This window comes from Macadamia integrifolia, chromosome 3 (genome assembly GCF_013358625.1).
Source record: "Macadamia integrifolia cultivar HAES 741 chromosome 3, SCU_Mint_v3, whole genome shotgun sequence".
Taxonomy (NCBI): domain Eukaryota; kingdom Viridiplantae; phylum Streptophyta; class Magnoliopsida; order Proteales; family Proteaceae; genus Macadamia; species Macadamia integrifolia.
This window is the reverse complement of record NC_056559.1, coordinates 13948419-13959549: the sequence shown is the minus strand read 5'-3', so window position 1 is coordinate 13959549 and position 11131 is coordinate 13948419. Positions and strand designations below refer to the sequence as shown.

The following is an 11131-nucleotide window of genomic DNA, read 5'->3' as shown; positions in this document are numbered from 1 at the left end:
TTTTTTAATAAATTTTTAATGCAAAAGTGTTTTAAAAGGTGTTTTATATCCATTTATGTATGTATCTTTAGCGTATCTTAGCGTATCTCCGATACGATACGATACCCTTCGATACGTATCTTAATTTTGGTCGACCGATACGATGATCGATACCGATACTTTAATCCTTGCCCGTATTCCAATGGTGTAACTTTGGTGTGTGTGAAGTTTCTTTTTTGCTTTGGAAAAAAATTGTATTTTGGTTTTCCTTTTACCCAAGTCAAATAAGGAATTTTCGATATTAGATTAAATTTTTCCTGCATTGGATTTTTTTGTTGAATGTTGGCAGGAATGTGTTCAGTGTCAAGGTTTGTCAGGAACATGTTCGACATGGGTTGAAATTGTCTGCAATTCCGATCTCGTACAATTCCTTGCAATATCACCTTCAGGCCGTGTATTGATACCAATACAATGGCCCAGATTTGATTTAAATGCCTTTTCACTGATTTAATGTTTTATTAGTTGTACCAGATCTGGGCCATTGTATTGGTATCAATACACGTGTCACCGCCTGAAGGTGGTATTGCACGGAATTGTACGAGATCGGAATTGCAGACGATTTTTTTCCGTTCGACATACTCTATATTCTATCTGATGTTGAACAATTTTTCTTTTTGGACCTCTTTACATGTGTTTTCAAAAGGCATCTCTCCTCTATAAATAAAGGACATCTTTGGTATTTTTACATATGTGGTATAGGCAAGAGAATGTTAACCGATTGCATAGTTTCTGTGCCTTTGCGTGGACCAATGGTAGAGCAAGCAGAGTCATCCACCACACTGGAGCAGGGCAATCTTTTCATGCAGCTATGTCTAGGCATAGAGGGTGAGACTAGTTAGCATTCTTTTTCATATATGGCACAACTTGAGGTGTCTCGATATGATTCAGTGAATGCAACGCAACAACTACTAAATGGTCTAAGGGATTGAGACAGTACATCTATCCACACAATCCTTAATTTTCCCTAACCATCTGAACAACCCACGGATGAGTACCTTCTTACACTATAAAAGGTGAATATATCTTAAAGATAATGAATAATGGCACGACTCAATCCCACCATCACTTTAACATTCATTTGGAGCATCCGTGTTGCTATCCAAGTTCATTTGTATCACAACTGATGCTTTCACTTCCATTCCATCAATAAGTGTTTACAACTAATTTGACTAGTCCTATATTGTACCAGATCCATCAATGAATGTTGGAGTATGTGTCGATGTCTTCCCAATCCGCAAATGCTATGTTAAATGCCCAATGCGTTGGAGATGATCTTTTTCCAATTATACTAGTCTCTCAAACCATCCTTTTGTACCCAAAGAATCGACTTATAATCTTGACAAATTGGCCACCCTTATCATATACACTGAAATTTTGAAACATTGGCAATCAGTAGGAGCTTCATTCTCAGGATAGAAGATATAATTAGGTATTTTACATGGAAGTAAGGTCTCATTGTTTTATTTTTATTTCATGAAAGAACCATGATCTCATTCTCTCATTGGCTTTGGAGAGAAGAGACACCAAAAGACCAGGTCAGCCGTGATCATATCTAGGCATCCGCCTCATACTGTGGAGAACTCATATCCTCGACCGGTCCTTTTCTAAATCTTCTGTTAAAAATGTAGTAAATACCTTTTGTCTTTTTTTTTTTTTTTTTTTCCTTTAGAAATACGAAAAGTGAAATATCATTTGTCAAAACACTTTATTTATTTATTTATTATTATTATTTTTTTTGTTTGTTAAGGGTAAGAAAATTTGTTCAAGAAAAGAAAGTATACAACCTAAGACCTCTTGAACAAAAAGTTCAAGCAGCCAAGGAACACAATATGATCATTTTGTCTTACATGAATCAACATCCCTATTATCTTAAATCAATAACTCTTGAACAATGGTAATATTGTTCTACTAGTTCGAGTGAAAAACAACCTCTCCGCGAAGCACATTATACCCTTCCCATACCTCACAGTAAAAATGAGTGTTTTGTCTACTTTTTTCTAAGAGACAATATTTGTTTTCTTTATAAGTTAAAAAAAAAAAAAAAAAGAAGCCAAACTGAGTAACTAAAACCAACCCATATTTTCAAATTCTAACTAGAAACAACTAGACAAGGATGAAGAATCCACCATGTGAAATTGTGAATCACTGGTTGCCAACTTACAATAAAGCTCTAAATCACATATTCATATTTCAACAATTAAGACCACCAATTAACTGTGATATACAAGATCAAAGGATACTAATAAAGCATGATTTAAGAAACTAATAACTAGTAAATAATGATGGCTATTGTATTAATTCCTAAAACCAACTATTAAAACCAAATCAAAATGATTTGAGCGTTAATCCTTTTTGAGGTTTCTCTTTTTCTTCTTTCTTTTATTATTATTATTATTATTATTTTTTCTCATCCTTCACGGCCCACATCCAACACAGGGAGGAGCTCCAGCAATCAGCACCCTCCTCCCTCCCTCCTTCCTCTCTTATTGTCTTCGCTTAAAAAAAAAGTCTCCTCCTTTGACCACCCCTCTTTCTTCTCTTCTTCCTTCCCTTTGCTTTAAGCCTTCCTAAATCCCATCTCCCAATCTGTCTCGATGATTGGCAGCACTCTTTATATGTCAATTTGATGGTTCTCAAGTCTGCAAACACGGGAGGCTATTCTGCAAATCATGGGTCTCTGTTTTTCAACGACTAAGGTCACTGGCTCAAATTCTAACAACAATAGCAACAACAACAACAAAAAGAATAACAACCAGAAAGAGAGCACCAAACCCTCTTCAACAGCCGCGACCCAACAGAAGCCACATGAGAGCCATGATAATAGATCACAGCAGCCACAACAGAAGGGAAAAGGGAATTCGAGGCGACCAAGTGGGGTTATTCCTTGTGGGAAGCGAACGGATTTTGGGTACGCCAAGGATTTCGATAAGAAGTATTCGACAGGGAAGTTGTTGGGACATGGGCAGTTTGGTTACACTTTTGTTGCCACCGATAAATCAAATGGCGAACGAGTCGCCGTCAAGAGGATCGAGAAGAATAAGGTATTTTCTGAATTGGGTCCTTTCCATCTTGATTCTTCTTCTTCTGGGTATTGCAAGATAGGAATTTTTGGTGTTGTTTCTGCGAGATTTTCGGTTTTTTTTACGATACCATGTTGAGTTTTTCTGCAAATGGCTTGGTGGCCCTTCACATGATATTTTGTTCTTTCTTCACATTGTCTTTTTTGGCTTCCATGATTCTCGTTTTGTTCGGGTTTATAGATTTGATATAATTTATTTTCACGGGGTTTGATTCCAAAATCGTTCGAAAGCTTTGCCTTTATCAAGATTTATAGATGGATTCCCCTCATTTTTCCTGAATTTTTCTTCATGGGACTCTGACCTTATGTATTATAAATGTTTCAGTTCCTACATATCTGTAACTTTTCAATGTTTATTGCATGAATTGCTGAAGTGAGATTTTTTTTTTTTTGGGTATAAAGCTGAAGAGAGATAAATGAAAATATTCTTAGTGTAGTTGCGAAAAGGAGGAAATCTATGATGGCCCTAGGGGTTCCAAACATCCTAGTTCCGTGAGAAGCCTATCCTGGCAAATGTAAGAGTGAAGGATCGATGGAGAAAATACACAAACAGATCTACCAGGCCTAATGGTTATTGTCAAAAACTCTGGGCTGTAGATTGGGAATCATCTTCCATCTGGTGCCTGAGTTGGGCAGGCAAGAAACTCTTAAGGAGATGTTGGTCTTGTAGAGAAGCTATAACTTTTAATTTTGTCCAATGAAAATCATAGTTGTCATGGCATCTAGGCGACCCTAGGTGTTGGACGATGGGAAAAATAAGGTGAAACCAAAAAGGTGCCTGGACGACGCATTGAAAAGTATGATGAAAATATGAAATTCTGTAACTTAGGACCTTTATGCATCTCAGTTGTAGAACAGAGTATGATTTCCTGATGAATTTTCTGAAATTACCATGGAAAACTATGATTACTTGAGAAGAAGTTCCTGGCCTGCAGTACAGTTGTAATGGATGGATCAAACTCTAATCTGCACTTGCATCCCTGCTAAATTAGGTTGTTTCTTATGCAGACTTTAGAAGTTAAACTCTACTGTAAAACTCAACCATAAAATCATTTTTTGGAAACAAAGTCCATGAGATCATTCTTTGTTTTAAAAACTACGAAAAGAACTGTATCCAAGAGATGCCAAGAAATTGTCACCCCTCCCGTAATTACTTGAGAGAATCAAAGCCTGCTACAAGTTTGTATCTCTTTTGGCAGTGTAAAGCTTATCTTCAAATCTACTTCTCCAATTGGACCATCTCTGGAGAATTTCTTATGGCTCTGTAGTTTGGTTTTTATAAATAGAGACTCAGACATTAATATTGCTTGCTTCCCCCATACTACATGTTGACAATGTGGATAAATGTGAGCTGACAATTTGTAGTGAGTTTTTCTGCTGATTTTTTCTTTTTTCGAATTCGAAGAAAAGACAACAATGCTTTCTAAGGGGGAAGAATACTCTATTATCTGCTCTTCTAATTATTGAGGGGTGGTGACTGTGATGAGTATCGTTTTCTCAGTGGTGCTAGTAGCTGCTGAAGTTTGTATTCAATCTCTAATTCTTGATCTCCATTGGAGAATGTAATGTTTTTGGAAAAACTTCTGATGGAAGTTCTTATCTTTGTCGGCAGATGATCCTTCCTATTGCTGTTGAGGATGTTAAGCGAGAGGTCAAGATATTACAAGCCCTCACCGGCCATGAGAATGTGGTTCAATTTTATAATGCATTTGAGGATGAATCTTATGTCTACATAGTTATGGAGTAAACATCCTCTCTTAGGAGCATCTTGTTCCTGACTTCGAATCTCTTTCATTTTCCCCTATTGATTCTGCTCTCTCTTTGTCTTTTGAGTTTTCTTTCGTGTTTCTCCCTTCCGCTAAACTTGAATTTATTTTGAATCAATTGTATGAATTATTCTGCTACCAGTTTGAAATGATGGTTTCGTCATACATCTTTTGTTAGGTTATGCGAGGGTGGCGAACTACTGGACAGAATATTGGTCAAGTATGACTCAACTCTTTTTATTAATTGGTGTTTTGATTCTGTCCTTTCAGGGTGATTTCTTTTAAAATTTCATTATGCGCTCTTAGTGGTCTTCAAGCTACTTGCTCTTAACTATTTCCATTCGGCAAAATGTCTTTTGTACAGCCGAGGTAGGAAGGGCTTCCTGCAGGCCTTTGGATATTGAGGAATTCCTCCAGATTAGCCATGTGTCATATTTCAAAGTTGAATTCAATCAAATAACCTCCATGTATTGGCATGAATCCCATTGAATATCCATGCATGCTTGCCGGTACTCTGGCCATTACTATGCATTCTTCCAACTCCTGGATTTTTCAAAGTTCTATTTTGCCACTTGGCAAACCCTTCTTGGGCTGAAATTTGATATGTGAGTAGAGTACATTGGGATCTACTTCTCTACAAAATTTGGGCGCCATTATAACTACCATGTGGCAGATATTTAGGCTGCAAAAGAAGCCCTTCCTAGGTTGGCCGTGCAGGGGCCAACAGATCCTTTTGTATAACTAATCTACTTAGTATGCTTTAGTTCTGTTCCCATGGGCTCAGGTGGCAGCTCTTTGATGATAATGAAGTTAATGGCAGTCTTCCTAATTTTGCAAATTCATCTCTTTCTTCAGAAAAGATAGCCGTTACACTGAGAAAGATGCAGCAATTATTGTAAGGCAGATGCTCAAAGTTGCAGCAGAGTGTCATTTGCACGGTTTGGTACACCGTGACATGAAACCAGAGGTAAAGCCGTGCATAACCATACAATACATCTTATGTTTCTGTGTTGTAGTTCCATTCCATTTGATAAAACTTCTATTTCGTTATATTTCTTCTTCTGGTTTTAGAATTTTCTTTTCAAGTCAACCAAAGCGGATTCACCCCTGAAGGCCACAGATTTTGGTCTTTCTGACTTCATAAAACCAGGTCAGTATAGGTTATATGATAATAGAGATCTTCCAATATTTTCCTGATATTATCATAAGAAAATGTTATTGTTATTGAGAATTTTGACTTTTTGCTATCTGTTTGAAATTCTTGTTCATAAGATTTTTATTTTAATGTGAGTATATTCTTACAGGTTAATGAATAGAGTACTTAATTAGTATTGTCAAATATTGTTCTTTCTGTTATCTATTTAAGACTTGCACATTAATTGTGCAGAAAAATCCCCTTAACATGATTTGTAACCATAAGAAAAAGGATAAGTCCCTCATTTGGGTCAATAATTTTCCTTTTTTCTGTAGATCAAGAAGTTCTGCAGTAAACAACTGTAAATAGCCTTCTCTTATGTCCATGCTTTGAAACTAATGCAGGGAGGAAATTCCAAGATATTGTTGGCAGTGCTTACTATGTTGCGCCAGAAGTACTAAAGCGCAAATCAGGGCCTGAATCAGATGTTTGGAGTATTGGTGTCATTACATACATTTTGCTTTGTGGAAAACGCCCATTTTGGGATAAGACTGAGGATGGTATTTTCAAGGAGGTATGGTAATTTCTAAATTAAATCTGTCTGTGCATGTTGTCTGTTATTTGTTTTTTTTTTTAACATTTACATTAATTGCTTGAACTTAGTATCTAATGACCTATTTTTTCCATAAGGTTTTCTTATCCTGCTTGGCTATTTGATTACCACCCTGTAATATCGAGCCCCCCAATTTATTTTTTTTACTGGGTTCGTTATTTATTCATCCATTTCTGTTTATCCTTGGTTTCTTTTCTTAAAAGAAATTGGATCTGCTGGAGTTTGTATCACCCAAGCTGCATCTATACTACTTTGGGATGTAGTTAGTTTCAGTCATACTGTAAGCACATGGTCCAAGCCTGTAGTTGGTATTTCTAGAATCCATATGCCGATATGCAGGCATAGTCTGACATGTTTATGATTAGTGAATATATTCAAGAAATCTGCTCAATTGTTTCCTTTATCTCTTGAAGGAGGATTTCTAGGTTTTATTCTTTATGTCATTAGACTCATTACCACCTTATGCTGCATTGCCCAACACTACTGCCAATGTTGAAAGCTTGGAAACCTTTTTTGCCACATATTATCATATGTGATGACTGCAAAACAAAATCCAACCCTAAAGACACCACAAGTGGGTGACACAGAAAGCCTGCAACACCTTCCTTCCGTTTTTAGTACTTCATAATATCTGTAATACAAATCTAAGGGAGTAAGGAGAACTGGTCAAGCATACTGGCCAGCAGCTGGGAGCCTGGGAGTACTTATTGTGAACTCCATTGGTCAGTGATCTCTGTGTTTCTTTATCTTCTCATTGGATGATGATATAAAACTTGAAACATGATTTTATGTTCTTCCATAGCTGATAATATTTTGATCTTTTACCATTCCATTTTTGTTATTTTCAAGCCCTGAATTTTCATGTTTCCACATTTATTTTCATAGGTCTTAAAGAACAAGCCCGATTTTCGTCGGAAGCCATGGCCAAGCATAAGCAACAGTGCTAAAGATTTTATTAAAAAGTTATTGGTGAAGGATCCTCGTGCTAGGCTGACTGCTGCACAAGCCTTGTGTATGTATTAGTTTCCTCTCTATAAAAAATTAAATGTCATTGACAGAATTTGATATGCATTTTGTTATGATTTCTTCTAATGATTTTTATAGCATATAGGATTTATTGGTTCCTTTTCCAGGTTCAGTTTCTCACATTGGGACTGCTTTATGACTTTTTTTTTTTTTTTTAACCTAAAATTTGACCCTATGTACCTTTCCAGCACACCCATGGGTTAGAGAAGGAGGTGATGCCTCAGAGATCCCTGTAGATATTTCTGTGCTGTCCAACATGCGGCAGTTTGTGAAATATAGCCGATTGAAGCAGTTTGCTCTTAGGGTAAGCATTTCTTGTTCTAGCTGTAATCCTTTCAGTCAGAAGTATAAAATAGTTTTCACTTCGACCTATTTTTATTAATTATTATGGGTTATGATATACCTTTGCTGCATCTTGCAGGCATTGGCTAGCACACTTGGTGAAGATGAGCTGGCTGATCTCCGGGATCAGTTTGATGCAATTGATGTGGATAAAAATGGAGCTATTAGCCTTGAAGAAATGAGACAGGTTTGTTTCCCTGAAGTTCTTAATTAGGAGTTATAGAACTTTTATGTGTATAATTGTAGTTTATCATGCACTCACACACACACACACAAAAACACAAACACAACATCACTCAGATTATGTGTTTGATCCCTTGCAATTTTTCCCCTAATTGTGCCTGGTCTCTGTGCAGGCCCTTGCAAAAGATCTTCCATGGAAAATGAAGGAGCCACGTGTTCTAGAGATCCTTCAAGCGGTATGCTTGTTCACTTGAATTTTTATCTAACTTCTGTATATATTTCCTCTTCTGGGCAATTCCATATCTTCAAGCTCCTCAAATTGGTTTCCGTTCTAATCCAGTGAATTCACTTTAGTTCTTTTCTTAGTAATAAAATGGAGCGACTTGCATTGCGATGTTTGTAAAGAAGATTGTAACTTTTATGGGCCGGTGATCGAAACCATCACTTGCACTGCTTTCCACTTGCATCTTTGAACTGCATCTTTTTCAGGAAGATAAAGTATTTAATCCATTAGGATTTTCTTACAAATCGAACACTGTAATAACCCATCTTGTCAGTCTTAGTTTTGCTTTCTTTGCCTTGTAGACCTGCGTACTGTTCACATTTTTTACCCTGTTATCTGGCACTTGTATTTTCACTTCTGTAACTTGTGAAACTTTCTCACTCCAAGCTTTGAAATAGTCTCTGTTGGTGCCCTGTTTGTATGAGGCAGATAGACAGCAACACAGATGGGCTTGTAGATTTTACAGAATTTGTTGCAGCCACTCTTCATGTGCATCAATTGGAGGAGCATGATTCTGAGAAGTGGCAGGTGCGATCTCAGGCTGCTTTCGATAAATTTGACATGGACAAGAATGGATTTATCACACCAGAGGAACTAAGAATGGTGAGTTCTAAAACTGAGCTCTCTTCACACACACACACACACACATACACAGCTTATCTTCTACTTCTAGAGAAAGTTTATGCTAAATTTGCAGTGTCTCTTTCATTGGTGGTTTTGGCCCTCTTAACTAATTTGGTAGATATATTCATGTGAAATTTGAAGTGATAAAATTTGTGTGGAAAACATATTAGGAGGAACTTAGAAATCTCATAAAATGTTGAAATTACAGAGGGCTAAACACCTTGAACTCAGTAGTGTGGGATGCCTAATTGTGTGTGTGTGTTGTGTGTGCCCCATGTTTATCTGTTATTCTGTTCACTAACCCATTCCCTTATTTTTCGAGTCCATATGACTTTAAAAGTTCTATTTTTTCTTTTAATTTTAATATTTTGGAGGGGGTATCTGTGATACATCCATAAGCTGTTTATACACGTTGGACTAAGACGAACGTAAAGGTTTAATAATTGTCATAATTGTTTTTTCTTTTTAAATCTCTGCTCTTATTTTATTTTATTTGTTAAAGATTACAGTATCCACGATCTCCAAACCTCAAAAGAATTTTTATAACCACAATATCTTCTTCTTTCCCCACCCCTCTCCCTGAAAAGAATAAGCCCAGTTCTGTGTTTCTCGTAAATGACCAAGTCTCTCAGAAGTTGGCCCTTCTTCACCTCAACCCAAGAGGAAAGTCCGAAAAATAGGATCCTTCTAATAAATACTTTGTTTTTACATTTTCCTACCAGCACTGTTTCAACAGTTTCGAGAGATCCACAATAGTTTTGTGAAATAATTATACGAAGCACCAAACTTGTCTAGTTGGTAGGATTAAAATACCCAGATGTGCAGTTTATTCAGAGAATATGTTCTCCACCCATCATTCAATAGTTACAGCGGGTTTAGGATATATTGCGTTTAGTCTTTGACCCAAATGAATGTTTGTGACTCAATTTGCTTGTGTGTGTGTGTCCTAAGATGCTTAAAAAGAAATCAAAGCTTGGTTACTAAACTTTGTCCACTGTTTTAGCACACGGGACTCAAAGGCTCGATTGACCCACTTCTTGAGGAGGCTGACATTGACAAAGATGGGAAGATAAGCTTGTCAGAGTTCCGTCGACTCCTAAGAACTGCTAGCATGAGTTCACACAATGTGCCTGGCCCATCTGGTTTACGAAATTCTCGGAAGATGTAAGTCACAGGTGATGGTTTTAAAGAGAAACAGCAGGAGAGAGGTAAAAAGGGCATGGTAGAGGTGGTGATACACGTCTTGTGATCTATGTAGTTAGAAGATTGTAATCCTAGACAGCCTAGAGGTGGTGATACACGTCTTGTGACCTATGTAGTAGAAGATTGTAATCCTAGACAGCCCTACTGCTTCTGGCTCCATCACGAACCTGAAGACCTGTTGAGAAGTGAGCTTGTATTGATGATCCACATTGGCTTGTGAAGATGATAAAATGAGGAGAAAGCTTGTCTGATCGATAGTTGGTGGGACGGAAGACGAAGATGGTTTTGGTGAACTTTGTTCCCATATAAAACTGTACGTCCTTAAATCACAACGGGGCTCCATAAGAGGGGTTCCCCTTCAATTGTAATGTGTGAGTAGATGTTACTAATTCAAATGGTGCCGTCGAATTCTTTTGTCAATTTGAATAATAGGATTTTTTTTTTCTTTTTACCATTTTGATAATGTGGTTGACATTAGATAAAAGAACTAGAGACAGGCCTAAAATGACTATTGATGAGTTGGTAAGGAAAGACATGTAAAAGCTAAGTTTTGATCCTAGTATGAAATCAAACAGAGCTATTTGGAAGACAAAGATTTATATGGCTGATTGCTTTTAGTTGGGATCTCCCGGAAGTGTTTGCATTGCTTTGTTTTCTTTCATTTTCTTTTATCTTACCCTCTCATGGATCCATGTAGGTGACTCCATTTAGTTGGGAAAAGACTGAGTTTTTGTTGTTTATTGTCTTTGGTGTCGAGTTTTCTTAATACAAGTGAGAAACATGATATTTTTTTTTTTTCAGGGAAACCAGATTGTGACACGACTGTTTTTGATCTGCG

At 37.0% G+C, this 11131-nt stretch overlaps 1 protein-coding gene across 1 annotated transcript; it reads left to right on the top strand.

The window, feature by feature from the left end:
• The first annotated feature begins 2447 nt into the window (after positions 1-2447).
• On the top strand, positions 2448-10910 carry LOC122074745 (calcium-dependent protein kinase 28-like). Its single transcript, XM_042639701.1, has 12 exons — positions 2448-3080; positions 4731-4861; positions 5063-5104; positions 5740-5851; positions 5956-6034; positions 6424-6593; positions 7518-7644; positions 7847-7962; positions 8080-8187; positions 8357-8419; positions 8896-9069; positions 10094-10910. The coding sequence occupies exons 1-12, from the start codon at positions 2709-2711 to the stop codon at positions 10256-10258; spliced, it is 1659 nt and encodes a 552-aa protein (XP_042495635.1). The 5' UTR covers positions 2448-2708; the 3' UTR covers positions 10259-10910.
• Positions 10911-11131: the final 221 nt, after the last annotated feature.

Excerpts from the sequence above, each read along its gene's own strand:
- LOC122074745 (XM_042639701.1), top strand. The coding sequence starts at position 2,709 with ATGGGTCTCTGTTTTTCAACGACTAAGGTCACTGGCTCAAATTCTAAC. Across the intron at positions 6,594-7,517 it reads AGGATGGTATTTTCAAGGAG|GTCTTAAAGAACAAGCCCGA; the intron begins GTATGGTAATTT and ends TTATTTTCATAG. Across the intron at positions 7,963-8,079 it reads TGAAGCAGTTTGCTCTTAGG|GCATTGGCTAGCACACTTGG; the intron begins GTAAGCATTTCT and ends TGCATCTTGCAG.